Source organism: Puccinia triticina, chromosome 2A (genome assembly GCF_026914185.1).
Source record: "Puccinia triticina chromosome 2A, complete sequence".
NCBI classification, from domain to species: domain Eukaryota; kingdom Fungi; phylum Basidiomycota; class Pucciniomycetes; order Pucciniales; family Pucciniaceae; genus Puccinia; species Puccinia triticina.
In genome coordinates this window covers 1,393,546-1,411,477 of record NC_070559.1, presented here as the reverse complement: position 1 = coordinate 1,411,477, position 17,932 = coordinate 1,393,546, and the positions used below count along the sequence as shown (strand labels likewise).

General features: G+C 45.9%; 2 protein-coding genes across 2 annotated transcripts; one reads left to right on the top strand and one right to left on the bottom strand.

The window, feature by feature from the left end:
• Positions 1-321: 321 nt before the first annotated feature.
• PtA15_2A157 (uncharacterized protein) lies at positions 322-989 on the top strand (the record flags this gene model as incomplete). Its single annotated transcript, XM_053166148.1, has 2 exons — positions 322-330; positions 405-989. 2 exons carry the CDS (start codon positions 322-324, stop codon positions 987-989), a joined length of 594 nt encoding a protein of 197 aa, XP_053017399.1.
• Positions 990-7,496: 6,507 nt separating this feature from the next.
• Positions 7,497-7,871, bottom strand: PtA15_2A156 (uncharacterized protein; the record flags this gene model as incomplete). The annotated part of the gene is made up of 3 exons (XM_053166147.1): positions 7,497-7,583; positions 7,658-7,753; positions 7,833-7,871. 3 exons carry the CDS (start codon positions 7,869-7,871, stop codon positions 7,497-7,499), a joined length of 222 nt encoding a protein of 73 aa, XP_053017398.1.
• Positions 7,872-17,932: the final 10,061 nt, after the last annotated feature.

Genomic DNA, 17,932 nt, shown 5'->3' with positions numbered 1-17,932 from the left:
GAGGGCCTAACCAAGCAGTTCGGGGCCTCCCAGGGAGGGGGCGGACGAAACCGAATCCCCTGAGGATCAAACGACTCACCCCCTCCTCTTTATATACCCACCAGCAACACCCCACCGCACCGCACCTTTAGCCAGACCACGGCCACGCCACCCGCCTTCCTATGTCACCGTAACCGCCTTGGTGGCACCTCCACCTTGCCGCGCCACCCAACACGCCACTCCCAACAACCCGCATACATACCATGTGTGGTCCTTGCCCTGGCAAACAACAACCCAGGAAACATCCCACGCCACACATTCAAAAAATTAAATGCAGAAGATATGGAAGTGGTAAGTGGCGCTTCCTTTAACCATTCTCAGCATCTTCTAACTTTGCTGTTGAACTGAAACGGCATTGAATCTAGACTCCGGCACCTGAAAGTCCAACAGCACATCAAGCAAGTGATGCAATGAAGATCGACGATGGCCCGGGAGCAGACTCGACAAAGATGGACGTATCGAAGACAGAGAACGGAGAGACTAAATCGTCAAAGCGGAGAAAGGACGAGGGTTCGATTGACAAGCTCTCGAACCTCTCTAGGGTCACAGCCACTCAGCTGCCATACATCACCTTCCCCGATGATTCACGATACGTCCCGGTGAGACCTTTGCTAGCATCGTCGGCGACCCAGAAGAGCCACCACAAGGTAGGATTGACCGGTAGCTCGACCAGCGTGGCACATGCGATTCTGAGCCAGGCCGACTCGATCGCGACCGGCGCTGGAGGTGGCATATTAGTAATGAGAGACCGTAAACCGGACGAGCCTGCTGAATTCTTGGAAATGAGCTCTTTAAAAAACGCGGCCACTAATCCGGGTGCGGCTGCCGCTAATCCAGCTGGCTCGAATAATAACGCAGCTGCCGAAAGCGCTGCTGATCCTGATCGAGCTTTGCTAGATGGTCCTATTGCTGATTTGCCTCCTTCATTTGAATACAATTTTGATTCGTAATTGTAATCCTTATAATCCTGTTTCCTCTCTCTCTCCCTCTTTCTCCCTGGCCCTTGTCTCCCCCTCCCCCCTTCGCCTTAAAAGATACGAAATACTGCTCTCCTTTCTTTGTTTGCGTTGTCTTTTCGTAACTTGATTTGGATTTTTTCCCTATAAGTACTTGGTGTACATAGTAACAAGAAAAACATCTGTTAGAAAAAGACTCATTACTGATCGGACTCCAGAGCAGCGTGGCGCCCGATGCTTTGAATTGAGGCTAGGTTATTCCCAAAAAAGAAAGTCAAAGGTTGGCGGAGTGGTGGTTGCAACAGGACCCTGGAGAGCTCTGACTAAACCTGCTTATGTAAATAAGGGGAAATCCAGGTTTTGGATTGCATTCAAAAAGGCCCAGAGGGATTCGAGGTGCATATTGTGATTCCGCTTAAGCTTGAACAATTCAAGATTTTTGGTGGGCTAAAGTTGTGGCCTTTGAGCCACAGCACCAGTAAAATTTTGGTTTTCTGACCAACACAGCTGGAACGGCCTCCTCAAAGACCCACCGCCGCCACACCACCTCAACAGCCAAAGACCTCGGCATCCCGGGCCTGAGATTCATCATGATCAAGGACATGAAGGCCGTCCAGCTACGAACTTAACAAAAGTCCCTCCCTGTGCTCGCGGGGCGCGAGCACCCTCCCGTCCTTCGGAGACGCTTCGCGACTCCTCGGAGAGGCTTAGTTAAGCTCGGTCCAGCTAAGCTTCCCCGGCTGGGAGGGCATCTAACTCCGCCTGTCCAATTGCCAATCCCTCATGGTTGCTTACCTGGCTGTCATTGCCTCTTTGATTAAGAGAATCTGACCCAATCTCCTGTCCGCCGCCGACCTCAACAATGACCTACGCCTTCTCCTCAACCTCCCATCTGCCCCTTTTAACAAAATTCACAGTGTTCAAGACCCAGTTGAAGTCAGTTGTGGCTGGGTACGCTCACTCCACAATCATATTGCAACAACCTCCTCCTAAAATCTTTGTTTTTTTCTCTTTCAGGACAGGTCATTTTTTTTTTGTCTGTGCACAGATTGCCGAGTTGAATGTGATTTATTTCACGGTCTTGCCGCTGATCTCCAAATGTGTGCCATCCTGATTGTCCATGTGGTCATCAAATTGATCAAAATCCACCACCACTCACCCAACATTTTACAGTTGTTGTACTTTTTGTTCTTGACTATATAGCAAAAATGTTTATCAGCATCCAATAACAGTTATTTTTTGTTTGTAAGGACAATGAAAATTTGATTTGATTAAGAAAGGATTCAATTTTGCATAACATGCAGGCATCATCATGGGTCCCCAAAAGTAATTAAGGCAATATCTCAAATATTTCAGCAAACTTGCTTGACATGAGCACCAACTGAAAAACACTCAAAGTCATCAAGTGCTGCCTCTGGTTTACATTCAAAAACAATTTGTTGTGATGTTCTTCCTTTTCAGCAGGATGGTTAGATTTGAATCTGTACTGTTGTTTTCCTTGCTTCCTGTCAAAGCAAAGGGTATATTTCCTAACCAATGTCAAAAACCTATTGCACTTGCTCATAAGGTCCTGGAAACTTTATTGGTCTCAAGATAGCAAGCAAGGCTTGTTGAACTTCTTCTTCATCCACAAACCTGCCAACCAATGGGAGGAAAGGAAATATAGTCCATGACATTCAGAGGTTAATAATAATCAAAATAGAATTAATTGAATGTACATGCACTAAGTTTGAAACAACACATGAATTATGATAATTCAATTGCCAGTTTACAGGACAGCTCACATGAGGATATTCTGAGTAGCATATCTCAACAGAAGGACAAATTGCAAGAGGAGAAGAAGCTCATTTCATCACCTTGGAGCTGTTGGTGTGGAAACGGATTTGTTTGCCAGTGATTTTGGTAGGGTAGACCAAATCCTCCAAAATCTTTTCATGAACTTCTTTCAGATTACGGGATTGTGGGCGCTGTTGCTTTTGGCGGGTGCTGCTGGTAGGCTTACACATCATTTGTCACTGACCAATGAAGACAAGATGGTGATCGGAGAATTTCTTTTCCAGTTCCCGGGTCAGCTGCAAGCAAGAGGGCAACAAGTAAGCCTTGAGTGATATATATTCAGATCACTGGGGATGAAGATTAATTCACCGGCCTTGGACTTTGTGGAAATATTTGACTTGAGGGACAGGTACAAAGATGAAGATGCCCTTGCGTCCACCCTTGATCTCAACCTCGCAAGCAGTGCTGATTTGGAGGGGACAAAGTTCGGCGGTGAGATTGGGTACGTTAGTCTCGAGATCAAGGATAGCTTGGGCTTGGTCTCATTGGGGGTTGTGGGGGGGCTAAGATCAAAGAGAGAAAAGGGACAAAAACAGCAACCAATATCAGAACTGGTAAACTGGTGCAGTTTCAAGGAGACGTGGGCCCGGGCATTTGACTCACCTTAGCCGTTTGCAAGATCTTTTTCTGAGCTGACATTCTAACCAGTGCAAAGCGGAAGACAAGTTGTTGGACAGGAGACAGTGAATCTTAAGCAGTTTAGATCACCCTCTGGCAAGCAAAATCTACAGTCATTCAGGCCGAGAGAAGCATATTGAAGCTGTTGAACTGCCTGGGATGACAATCATTTATCAAATTGCCTCCACTCTCAACTGCATTGACCAACGCACGCATTCGTTACTCGTTGGACGCAGGTTCAGATCTAAATAAGACCACATTGACTGCAACATTACTTTTCTCGAACTTCTTTCCTATTTGGGCCAATTTTTCTGTTGTCAGGTTGGGAGATAATTGAAAAGAAAGTTGAACAATGAATTGTTGACGTTGATGAGGCGGGCGGCAGTGTTGACGAGGGGAAGGCGGGGTCGTGCGAGTCTGAATTGGAGAGGCCTGAAGGCTGATGGGGTTGTAGTGATCAATTGATTCGGCGTGTGGGGGTAACAACAAGGGAGCTCACTTGGTTCAAGGATGATGCAACAAGGGCCCAGGGGCATGGAAGCAACAGTTGTTGATACAACGGGGGCGTGTTCACTGTTGGTTAGCCAGAAAACAGTTGGCAACACAGAGAGTGGTTGAGGTGGGCAAGGATATATAAGGGGGGGGGGGGGGGGTGGAGGTGGTATTGCCCCCAGGGGAACCGGTTTCGTCCTACCCCCTCCCTGGAGCCCACTAATCACTTGATTAGGGCCTCCTAATCCGAGGTGCCCTCCAGGGTGTTTGGGGATTGATTTCAACTTTTATGGGAATTTTGCTAATGAGAACAGTCAAAAACTTGGATCTTGCCTTCCGTGTTTCTGTGATTTTAATAAACTTGGATTTAGTCCAACTCCCACACGGGCAGAGTTTTTAGTTGGCCAACTCTCAAAAATAATAAAAAATATTAATAAGATGTGGTCAGGGAAATTATCTCAGTGACTCCCAGTTGCGGCATTGCAATTGGTAGAACGACTCCCAAAAAGTCCACGACCAAGGAGATGGTCGAGGTGACCATGTCAGGATTGCCGGGCGCGGCCCCACAGACGTAACTCAATTCTGGGAGTTGTTTTCCTAAGGCCTGGGAGTCATTTTTCCAAGGCCCTATATATATTTTTTGAAGCTGGTTTGAGTCTATTATGGGGGTATTTAATTTTACAAGGTACAAGGCCTTGTAAAATTACACATTGGGGGGGGGGGGGGGGTGATGTGTAATTTTACAAGGAGTTGTCCAAATCTTGACCTTGTAATGGAAGTCCTCGCAAAAAAGACCTTGTAAATTTCCACCTCAGATTTTCCATGTGTAATTTCACAAGGTATATTTTTGCAAGGGGTGACCTTGTAAGAAAATGACCTTTCAAAATTGCACATTGTTAGCAAAATCTTGAATTTTACAAGGGAAATCTTGAAATAGTAAAACACCTTGCAAAAGCACCTTGTAAAAATTAATGACAGTGGTTAGCCAAGTTAAATTTATAAGGTTTCAAAAAACATTTACAAGGTCATTTTCCCCCCCAACCCTCCTTTTTTTTTTTTTTTTTGGAAAAACAACTTCAAACTGCAAAATGTGCCTAAGTTAACTGCGTGCCCTGGGGATGACTTAGAGCCCTACAGGTTATTTTGTCCCAAGAGGTTGTAAGAACCTGGGCCTTGGGTTTTATAAACCTTTCACAAGACCCAACTCAGATCCCTCCTCCGCTTAATTGCTAGCTCAGCAGACCCTACCTCAACTGAATTTCTCTCTAAGCTAGTTCAGCTGTCCATTCTGTTATCTCTGAGTATTTCTGTTCTATCTAGACAGAGCCCCACAACTACCTAGAAAATTAATTTGAATTTCGGTAAAAACGGAACAGTGGAGATGGGGTCTCAGCAATTTCTGAAGCTAATGGTTGGGATGAATTACAATGAGACAGTCAGTTGGTTTTGGTTCCCTGCTATATAGAAGACTAGATAAAAGAAAAATGGGAATGAGAAAAGATTGGAAAGCTCACCTATTTCAGAGAGAAAGTCAGTTGGGGTTGAATGTGTTGAGCTAGGAGGAAAAATGGGAAGTTACGCTATCCAGGTTGCTTGGATGTCATTTGGTTATCAGGTCCTATGTGGTTTGAATAACAACATGAATAGAATATGTGGGTGTCAAAAGAAAGCTTGAAGGTTGCTCAACAAGATGAGCTCTAATTTGATCCAAGAAACTCATATCTTTCATGTTGAAATATCATTTTTAAGATCAAAAATTAGTTATCTGGGTAACTTAGGCTAGCTGATTATAACTAATTTTTGATGACATAATTGACATTTCAAAATCAGAAACAGGAGTTTCTTTGAAGAAATTAGGTATCATTCTTTTAAGAAACATTCAAGCTTTCTTTTGGCACCCACAGATTCTGTTTATGTTGTTTTTCACAACACATGGCACTGGATAACTAAATGACATCTAAGGGACCTAGATAGTGTAACTTCCCATTTTCTAAGGAGGGGAGGAGGCAACATGACTAAATATATTTGGTCTGAGTTGGGTCTTGTTGAAGGTTTATGAAACCCAAGGCACAGGGGTCTTACAACCTCTTGGGTAAAAATAACCTGTAGGGCTCTCAAGTCATCCCCAGGGGGAGGTGTTGTAGCCCAGAGGGCTACGCACTCTGTCACTCGCCGCAGTCGCGGTATCTACCTCATCTCGGACCTCTGTCCGGGCTGAGACATTGTCAATACAAACCAACCTTGTCACTCCTGTTCCCAAGTCACAGCAGGTTATGAGCCCCTGACGCTCTATTTATCCCACTGCAAGCTACAGATCATAGTTAACAGGTCGCTGTACTAATCATACGGATCTCTATCTTATCATACACACTAGAGGCCAAGGCGGCTACGCCGCTGCAGGGCACTCATGTTTCTATTTGCAATTATGTATAATCCCCATTTCCCCCAACTCTTCAAACCCTCACCACCAAACCCATCATTCTCACCATCATACCTCCCCCAAGGAAAGCGGCCAAGTGTGGAATAGATTCCCCATTTGATGAATGTGAACTCTAATTTCCATATATATTGATACACTGAGATCCACCTGATTTCCAAGAAACAATGAAATGTTTTACTCATGGGATCTCATGTTTTCAATATCTCAATGTTAATGTGGATCAATTTTTCAGTTGTTGAAATTAAATAAAGGTGTATCCATCCTTAGGGTGCATCCAGTGACAGGAACAATGAAAATCCTACTATTTTGTGATGTTTTTGTACCCAATAAGATTTTGTTGGTTTCTTATGTGGTAATAATGTGTGGTGCAGACATGATTTATTTTCATTGGAAACCAGGTACCAATTTGCCACAGCACCAGCTTAAGCTTTTGTCATGATGATCAATAAATCGTATAGACAGTAATTCTTGTAGGGATTGACAGCAAGCATGGGATTGGCTTGAACAGTAGTTTCAACGTTTATAGAGTGGATAGACCAATCAGTGAGGAAACAAAGGTCTTGAAGGTCAATGTGACTCGACAAGTGTCAAGTGGATTGTGATAAAGGAACTGCCTTGAGATTGTAGAATTATTGAATCAGGGAGGAGAATGAGTTCAGTATTGATGATGTAGCATTTGTTGATCCGCCAATGCCAAAGGTGCTGGAGGTATTTTAAGTAGTGGGGGTAGTGGGGACCATCGGCAATTAAAGCACATCTGCCACGAACTGCCGCGCATGAGGATCTTCAGAAATATCAGCGGTGATCATAAGGTCTCCTGCGGAGTCGGAGAGAATTTATCATTAAAAATGAGATCTTCGCGCACGCTTTGGAGCCGGGCTTGGTGGAGTGCCTTCACCCGTTGTTCCTTTTCTTGCCGCAGTTATTGTTGATGGAAGACGGTGTCGAGGATCTGCGGGGTGGGGTCAAGGATCATTTGGGCCACTCAACGCTGTTCCGCTCAAAAGATCGGCAAGAACAATTGTGCCGGTTATGCCAAGGAGCCCCGCCCGCTCAACCGTGTCGCCCAGCCAACGCGTTGTGGGCTATCAGCAAGGGAATCCTCCAAAAGGACCTCATTGGCCTGGACCCCCGACGGTGTTGGCTGATGCGCTGTGCTTGTCAATTGGAGAGCCAACGGGCTGCACGGACCAAGCTGTTGGCTGACATGGAACGCCAGAGGATTAAGTTGAGCGTTCTTTGAGGGTGGTAAAGCTGATTAAAAGTTGGAACATACTCGCAGGACCCCGTCCGCGAGGGACAAACTTGTCTTGAGGTTTGTTGCTGCAGAAAGATTATAACATGTACGAGTGTAGTTGTTTGGTGCCCAGACCTAGATAGAAACAAACACAACAACAACCGGAGCGAGGTGAGCAAGGCAATCCGGGCAGAAAATGTGAAGGAGTGCTGACCTTGAGAATGCTATCCCAGCCGCCTGTACGAGTCGCCATTTGGTCAGACAAGACACCAAGATGCAGTTCTCATGGTAGGCCAGAAAACCAGCTATTTTGACCTTCAGCTTTTCCCAGAAGTTGCAGTTGAATTAGTTGTAGCCCGCGAAGAGGATCCGGGGCGAGGCAGAGAAGGCAACCGAGGTGATCCCGCAGAGCACGTTGTCGTGTGTGTACTGATTCAGCTCGCGGTCGGCCCTCAGGTCAAACAGCGAGCATGAGGCGTCTTCCAAGCCCGTAGCAAATGCATCCCCGTTGGGAAAGAAGCTGGATCATGGTTGACAAGCAAATACAATCAGCTTTAGGAGTGAGGCTGTCAGGCTCGGTGATGCCAAGACACGAAGTCCTCTAGCTACACGAGTGACTGCGGCGAGTGGTCGCGTCTGTAGACGCGGTAAGATGATGGTTTATAAAGATTTATATCCCTGATGGGATGTAACGGAGGGGCCGCGAGAGCAGCGGAATGGTTAAGGTGCCCTCCGGGGCGGTTCTTACAGGGCCTGACAAGCAGGGGTAGTATGTCCTGTGTTGTCTGGGGTCCGACAAGCGGGGGTTGTTCGACAAGTTCCCAAGTATATAATTGATGGGGATTACTCCCGAGATGATAAAGAGAAAATGAGCTGGACTTACTGTTGGAGCAGGAGTCCAGCGACGAGCAATGAATCTAAAAACAATCTAACACAAGCTGAGAGCGAACTGATCAACGAATATGTTCGGCGAAGTAGTGCGCTGCTGGGCGGTTAAAGTGATTGATGATTCTGGGGAGCCAGAGTCCTCCCAACACCGGCTTTTATGCTGTTTCTGGGAGGCTCGTCGACTCGCTATTCTCCTGGATGGCCTTCCAATACATTTTGTTGGAAGGCACAGCCTCTTTACTGGTCTTGCTACTCGTAAGACCCGTATCTCTTGGATACCGGTCACAAGGAAGATTCTTTCTTCTCGGAAATCGTTTAAAGAGTTCTACTCGAAATGACACGCTGTGGTGGTCAAACTGGTACAGGGCCTCAAGATCAAGATTTCAAGATTTTAGATCACTCATCAGAAAATCCTCAAGAGAAGAATTATCCAGCCTCTCAAGACCCTTCAGCCTCAAGATCCTCAAGATTCATCCTCAAGATGATCCCCTCCCTCACTTTCTCACTTCCTCAAGATTCTAAATCCCTCCCAGATTCTTTCTTTTCCTTTCTTGGTCCTAAAACATGAGTCATGTGGGTTTTATTTTGTTTCTTTTGTCTTGTTTTGTTTTCTTTTTTTAGATTCTTTATTATTTGATTGTGTGTTTCTTTTCTTCCTTATTCTCATTGGTGTTGCTTTATCTTTGACTGTTGTGGTGTTTTCTTCTCTTTTCCTGTTTGATGTTTGTAGTTAGGGATGTGATGACATGTCCTGTGACATGTCACTCCCCAGAGTCCAAGTTCAAGTTCAAACTTGGAGGATGGGACGGCATGGGACTTGCTCTGATCCAAGAGAAATTCCATCACCCTTTTCTGATCCGCTGGCAGTATCCCCAGCTCTATTCCTGATTCTTTATCCCTGATCCTGATCCATCATCATCACCTGATTCTCCTCAAAACCAACCACCGCCGATGGTATTCCATCCCTGCCGTCTCTCAAAAATCCACCCCCAACGCTATCACTCTTTTCGATCCTCATCTCATTTCTCGGACCACCCATGAGGGCAGCTCAACAGCACCCATCCCCTCGACGCTCTGCCTACCGCCTGGCACGGTAGGAGTTCCACATTTGGTCCCCCGAGCCGGGATCGAACCAGCGACCTCAAGATTTACAGTCTCGCCCTTACGGATTTCGAGACGATTGGCGGTTGAGGCGCTCTCCCTTTCAAATCCTTTCTACTTGATCTCGAGTTCTTCCCCGGATTCCTGCTTCTTTTTTTTTCCCCCTGAGTTTCTCTATCTAGGACGACTCCTCTCGGTGTCGTAGGCGCGGATCTGCTCCGCTTGGAGTCTCCCTTTTTGTTTGTGATTTCTCGGCGGAGGCAAAGCCCCAAGTCAGCTCAACTTTAATCAATCGAATCCCGGATACGGCCCGACGTTAGAGGACGCCGTTGAGATCAAGGTTGTAGAGGGCGATTCCAGCTTTCTTTGGAGCCCTTCATTGGTGTTATTGGGCGACTCGATCAAAATTTATCCCACGTCAAAGCCGACCTATCCGAATCCCTTGATCTTGAACTTCAAGCTGCTTTATCGCCAAAGCCGTTAGCTTTTGTGCAAATTATCCGACGACGAGGTTCTAGAGGACGACACGAGCTTCAATCGTACATATTCTAGGTCCCGATTGCACGATTAGATCAGAAGTTATTCGACCTCAAAGTCGCATCCCCCTTCCTACTTTCTCTGATCTCCAGGCCCGATCGATCGACGAGCGCTTGGCTCTCTCCTTCTCTCAATCTCAACCCAAAGTCCCGACGACGACTACAGACACTCGATCACCCCATTCCTGGCTCTCTGGAACTCGACCGATCGATTAGAGGAATTGTCGACCCCTTCTTTCTTTCTTTTTAGCTCGACTGGACGTCCATATCGCCAGGCCCTATCTCTTCCTTCTTCCTCGTCGCAGGAGCAATCAAAGATCAACTAGACAGCTCATTCTTGTACCCTCAAGCCGTTTCAGGAGCAAGAGCCACTGAAAGCAATCGCAACCGAGTGGAGTTTCTTGTTTTTTTTTTTCTGGTGTTATAAGCGGGGCATAGGAGAGACAAAAGTAAGTCCCCTCCATAGTGCACCTCCAGGGTCTATCTACTTTTGTCAAAGCATTACCTTTGCCACATACGTGAGCCTTGCGGTACTGTCTTTCATCCTTGTCTAGGTTCCGGCTCTCCTTTCCTGGTCGTTTCAGGATCGGTCCGAGATTGTTTCAGGACCCGAACAGCCTCAGAAGATCAAGCCCAGGCCGATTGTTCAGATTGCATCTCTTGTTTCGATCTCAATCTCTAGCTGTTCTTCTGCGCGGCCGACCGATTAGAAAGCACAAATAGCCAGACCGGACCAATCTTCTCGCCCTCCTTCCTCCTCTGATCTGCAGAAGTCCAGACGATTGCTCCCAAACGGATTGCTTGCACCCTCGCCCCTCAACTTCCTTTTGGTTACAGAAACCAAACAACCAGACAGCCTGAAGACCTGCCACCGGCCTCAAAAGGCGACCGAGCCCCTAGATCATCTATCAAGCCCCGATCGGTCCTGCCGATCATCTGAACGGCCTCCTGAGTCCCTCCCATTGTTTGAAGGGCCCTCCAGCCTGCATACCTCCCTGGTGGGGGAATCCCGCTGTCGAGACGTTTCAAAGTCGTCTACAAAGCCATCCAAGCATTCATCCGTTCGTTCTGAAGCCCAACAGAGTCCCAATCGTTTTCAGACAGCCCACTCTCGTCTCAGGGGCTTGTGTGAGGACCCAAACGACCAACAGGTTTGATCCTGCTCTGGTGACCCCACCCACTCAATCGTCTCCTGCTATGGATGAATTTTCAAGGATGCTGCGGTTGTTGGAAGATCGCTTAGAGAAGCTCGAGTCTTTGGAGCAAAGGCTGAAGAGGTTTCTTTCTTCTCCCTCGTCTTCCGCCGCAGCAACTCGTCGTCCTTTGATCTGCTATTACTGTCATCACAAAGGACATGGGACGGCCTGTTGTTCTGTGCTTCAGAGGGACAAAGAAGACGATCTCATAAAGCAGAAGGGTCAGAATTTTTTCCTTCCAAGCGGCGCCCTGATCCCGTTCGATCCTAGTCGCCCGATTCGAAGTGTCGTGGTGTTATTTCAAGCTACAAGCTCCTCTCCCGATCCAGTTAATCATCTACCGTATAGAACTAGTTGCGGCAACCTCAAGAGGCGGTATCCGCCAGTGGCTCCACCACCGCCTCTTTCACATGCTCACGTGTCTGATCCCACTCGGAAGAAAGGTCCTGAGCCAACGTTCCTCAGAGTTCTGTCCAATTTCCAGCCTCATCCTCGCCGTCCGATCCGCAAGTCACCTGTCCCCGAGTCTAATCAATCTGAAGCTGCATGTCTACCGTGTTGTACTCCGTCCGCGCAGGCAGTAGACTCTGTCCTGAAGAAGATCTCCAAGATTATTAGCCCTGGTCTTTTGGTGTCTAAGCCTCCTAGGAGGAAGTCACCCACATCTGCGTCTGTTGCCATCGCTCTGCCCACTGCAGAGAAAATGAATAATTGGATTTCGCTCCGCTGCATCAAGATAGGTTCCCAGGAAGTGAAGGTTTCATCTGGTACCCTCGTTGAAGGCTCCAATCCCAGGGTTTTCTCAGCTCTCCACCCGCCTGTGGGATGTTTGGTTTCATCTTCACCGACTCCGATCTGCCTCCGAGATGAGGTTAAACTATCTTCACCGTCTCCGATCCGCCTCCGAGATGAGGTTAAACTATCTTCACCGTCTCCGATCCGCCTCCGAGATGAGGTTAAACTAGCTTCCCGATCCTCCTCTGATTCCACCAATCAACAACCTTTCTTTCGAACTCAGATCCGTCTCCGCAATGAGAATAAACTAGCCGATCCTGATCCTGCAGAATGTCTCTGCTCTCCTCAAGTCCACCTCCGCAATGAGGGTAAACTAGTTCCGTGTTGTTTGGGTTTTCTGCGGAGGCATAGGAGTATAAAAGTAAGTCCTCCCAAAGTATGCACCTCTCGGGTAGTTTCTACCGCTTTGTCAAAAACTCTACAATTTGCCACATTCGTGAGTGGCCCCCGGGTTCTTCCCCTTTTGTCTTCTCTTGATCTAGGAATGCGTGGCGCAGTCTAGGGACAGACTGCAAATGGTGGGTGGATGTGGTGGTCAAACTGGTACAGGGCCTCAAGATCAAGATTTCAAGATTTTAGATCACTCATCAGAAAATCCTCAAGAGAAGAATTATCCAGCCTCTCAAGACCCTTCAGCCTCAAGATCCTCAAGATTCATCCTCAAGATGATCCCCTCCCTCACTTTCTCACTTCCTCAAGATTCTAAATCCCTCCCAGATTCTTTCTTTTCCTTTCTTGGTCCTAAAACATGAGTCATGTGGGTTTTATTTTGTTTCTTTTGTCTTGTTTTGTTTTCTTTTTTTAGATTCTTTATTATTTGATTGTGTGTTTCTTTTCTTCCTTATTCTCATTGGTGTTGCTTTATCTTTGACTGTTGTGGTGTTTTCTTCTCTTTTCCTGTTTGATGTTTGTAGTTAGGGATGTGATGACATGTCCTGTGACATGTCACTCCCCAGAGTCCAAGTTCAAGTTCAAACTTGGAGGATGGGACGGCATGGGACTTGCTCTGATCCAAGAGAAATTCCATCACCCTTTTCTGATCCGCTGGCAGTATCCCCAGCTCTATTCCTGATTCTTTATCCCTGATCCTGATCCATCATCATCACCTGATTCTCCTCAAAACCAACCACCGCCGACGGTATTCCATCCCTGCCGTCTCTCAAAAATCCACCCCCAACGCTATCACTCTTTTCGATCCTCATCTCATTTCTCGGACCACCCATGAGGGCAGCTCAACAGCACCCATCCCCTCGACGCTCTGCCTACCGCCTGGCACGGTAGGAGTTCCACAACGCTAGAGATCCTCTGCTCTCGAGTGGAGGATCACTAGGAGTCGGTTCCTATGCGGAGCTCTTCGGCGATTCGTGTCCGAGTCTTTCCGCTACTGTTGCTGCGACGGAGCTCGGAAGAAGATTGCTACCACGCGACCAGGTACTGTAGTTCTCTGAGTCGCGTGGCTTGATTGTTTAGCCGCCTACTGGCGGCTGTTGTTTCCATGCAACCAGGTACTACAGTACTCTGTATCGCGTGGCTGAGTGATTTAGCCGCTAACAAGCCCACGTAGTTTTCGCGCAACCAGTGGCTGTCTGCTGAGTATTACGTGGGTCTTCTGAGTGGGTCTTTTTATACGTGCTCCCTTGTTTTTGTTACTTGTACCTAGTTGGGATATATTGTACAGAAGAGATTCTGGACCGCGCGGCGGTCCCGTTGGTGTCTAGCTTCTCTAGGAAGCTATTTGTAATATTTAAAACAATTTAAAACAAATCTATGCTGCGCAGAGATCCGCGCTGCGGTCTGCTCTGCACCCGGTTTACGGTGCTCTTGGCTGCGCTACCGGAGCTGCAGGCGGGGCTCTATTCTAGAATGGTAGCCCGGCTGACATTCCCCACCACCAAGATAAGTTACTCTTAACTTAGCTGACTTTCTAAAATTATTTACGTTTAGAAGCTCTGTAGCTACGTAGGTGAATTGCACCGTCCGGGATGTTGTCTTCTGGCAGCCATTCATCTTTATCTGCAGATTGGTTTCTGTATCTTACAAGGTATAACCTTGTATCTTTTCCTGAAATCCTCTCCTTTTTATCTTTGAGGATCTTATGTACCTTAAGTTGTTCTTTCTTTGAAGGTTCTTCTAAGGGTACCGGTAACGGTTTGGGGACCACTTCATTTGCTCTTGCAACATATTTCTTGATAAGGCTTACGGGAAACACAGGGTGTTTCCTACTGAATTCTTCTGTCAAAATTACTTCTACTGCATTTTTACCGTGTAGGTTCTTAATGACAAAAGGTCCCACAAACGCGGGTTTCAGTTTTCTGCTACCTCCCAGATTATTAAAGTTCACTGTGGACAGAAGCACTGGATCTCCTATTTGGAATTCAGGTTCTTTGTGACTTTTGTCCCAGCGAGTTTTACTATACTCTGCTGCTTCTTGGACACATCTGGCTGCGTGAGAATTTGTTGCGTCTAACATCTTTTTGAAGTCCGCGGCGGTTGGGTGGGCTACAGGTAATTTATCATTAATAGTATCCTTAGGTAACCGCGGTATCCATCCTCTTTCTAAGATGTAGGGCGTTTCTTTTGTAGTAGAATGTTTGCTGCTATTATATGCCATCTCTAATGCTGGCAACAGGTTGACCCAATCATGCGTGTACCCGTCACTGTTTTTAAACTCTAATCCAAACGCACAGAACCTTCTGAGTAGGTCTTCTAATGTTTGTATCATGCGTTCTGCTAGGCCATCTGTCTGCGGATGGTATGCAGTGGAAAAAGCTAGTTTAGTACCCAGCATATCATGCAAGTTTCGCCAAAATTCTGATGTAAATTTAGGGTCCCTGTCACTTATAATAATTTTTGGGATACCTACGTCAGCCATTATTCTATTCCAAAATAATATGGCTACTTCCATAGCTGTATCATCTTTATGATGCGGGATAAACCTGGCTCTTTTTGAGAACCTGTCTACTACTACTAGAACAGAGTTGTAGGAGAAAGGTCCTCCAGGGGGTAGGCCAGTTACAAAATCCATGTTGATTATTTCCCACCGCGTTTTTGGTTCCGCAATGGTTTGTAATAATCCAAATCTCTTGCCGGTTTGCTTGTTAGACTTCTGGCAAATTTCACATGACTTAACATATTCTTTAACCTGGGTTTTCCAGTCAATCCACCAGGCGGTTTGTTTGACTCTTTCAACAGTACGCTCTTCGGAGAAGTGACCGGAACCAACATTGTCATGGCATTCTTGTAACATATTTTTTATGTGACTCTCTTTGCTTAGCACAATTACGCTAGAATGTCTATGGCGAAAATAAATTATGCCGTCTAAGAGTGTGAATTGTCCGGCTTTGTAAGGAGTAAGCCATTTCTCCGGTAGACTAGCAATCAATTCTGGCGCGCTGTTTTCATTGTCCAATATATTGATTAATTTAACTAGCTCCATATCTTCACTGTAACTAACTCTGACCTCTTCGAAGAATACATCATCAATGTCACATACATGAATGCCTAAGATTGGAAATACATCCTCATCTTCTGGGTCGTACGCTGGGTTATCTGGAGTATTGGGTAGAGCCCATCTACTTAGTCCGTCGGCATTAGTATGCTTAGCTCCCGCTCTATGAATTATAGTCATGTGGCCTCTATATTGCTGAATTGCGATTTGCCATCTGAGCATGTGACGGTTAGGTGTTTTCATATTCATGAGAGTTTTCACAGCAGTACAGTCGGTGACTACTATGATTTTACAACCTTCCAGATAGTAGTGTAATTTTTCTAATGCCCAAACAAGGCAGAGAAATTCCATCTGACTAGCGCCGTATCTCATCTCTGTTTTACGGACTTGTCTTGATATGAACAAGATTGGTTTTTCTACCGGTACTCCATCTATAATGAATTCTTGGTGTAACGCGGCGCCTATTCCCTCAAAACAAGCATCTATGTACAGGATGAATGGTAGAGCGTAATCTGGTTGAGCTAAGACAGGGGCAGTGGTTATGAGTCTCTTTAGCTGCTCATAGTCTTCTACTCTCCCGTAGGTCATCTCAAAAAATACATCCTTGCTACATAGTTCATACAAACTTTTGGTTATGTTTGCAAACCTAGGGATGTGTTGACGGTAATAGCTACAGAATCCAAGAAATGACTGCATTTCCGTAATAGTCTGTGGCATAGGTTTGAGTAGTACTGCCGCCACTCTATTTTGATCTATAGCTAGTGATAAACCTGAGACAATATGGCCTAAGGCTTTAAGTTCTTTGAATCCAAAGTTGCATTTCTTAATGGACATTTTCAAACCGGATTTTATTGCCGTTTTGAGTACTAATCTTATTTTCTCAAGATGTTCCTCCCAGTCCGTAGAATATATGATGATGTCGTCTATATACACCATCATCCAGCTTTGTCGGATAAAAGATCCGAATATGGTATCCATCATACGCTGAAAGTGGGACGGCGCATTTTTAATACCAAAAGGCATGCGCAAATATTCGTAAACACCTAAGTGGCAGATAATTCTCATAAATTGCCTACTCTCTTCCTTAATAGGAATTTGGTGGAAACCTTTAAGCACGTCCATTGTCGTGATAAACTTCGCGTTAGCCAAGTTATGTAACGAGTGGTCTATACGGGGGATAGGGTAATTATCCGCTTTCGTATAATTGTTAAGCGCTCGAAAGTCTCCTACCATGCGGGACTTCTCATTATGCCATGCTATTATTACTGGTGTAGTTATTTCCACTTGCTCATTATGGCCTACTTTCCTCAATACTTTAAGTTCTAGAAGTTCCTTAATGTGAATTTCTAGTGCTTCACGGGACTTAGGGCTTGAGGGATACGCCGCTCTCCTCAGCGCGGGGGGATAAGGAGGTTTGCAAGTAAGTTCTATCTCAATGTCATGTCCGGAGATATTACCTATGGGCTCCTCTTTTGTGCAGAAAGCTTCTTCATGTTCAAAGCAAATTTTTAACACATCTAGATGTTGGTCTTTGCTCAGTGTGTCACTGACGGCAGCTTGAGACATGTAATCTTGACGGAAACGGTTCAGCTCTTTCTCGTCTTGGTTTCCTTTTACAGGGCTCTGGAAATTGATGTTACATATCTCAAACTTCCTTTTCCAATCTCCACCTATAGTGTAGAACCTGTCTTTACTTTGGAAAACATCTATCCCGTAAAGACAGAATGCATCATTTCCCAAGATTAGGTAATCACACACAGCATCTTCTAACACTACAAATTCTATATGTAGTCTAAGTGAACCCTTGGTGTGCGGGAAAATTAGTGGCATCTTTACAACTCCTATAGGCTTAAGTGCAGAATTACAACTACTAAACTTGGCACGCGGGGTTGGGAGTAATTTCTCCCGCCATCCTGGATAGTACCGGCTCAACAAGTTGGTACTGGTACATGAACAGAAGGCTCCAATATCTAGGAGAGCTTTAACTTCTTTACCATCATAGAGCACAGTAGTGTAACTTGTTTTGCCTAGGGTATAACTCATACCTTCTTCTGGCTTATTAGTCATCAATTTGGCATCAGATACATGTCCAACTCCAGAGGAAGGGTTCCATTTTTGTGGCAAGTTTGAATCACCTTGGATTACTGTAATGTGAAGGGGGTCACCCAAGTCTGCTTGAATCACGTTGCAGCGGGCTATTGGTTCGGATCCACAATCCCCGGTGACACTCTCCCGGTCATTTTCAAAATGTACTATATCAAACTGGGATCCAGTGTCAGAGTCGCCTTCGTCATCTGTAAACACCTCAATGTTGTTAATCCTTCTGCGGGGTTTGGGGCACTCAGGTCTC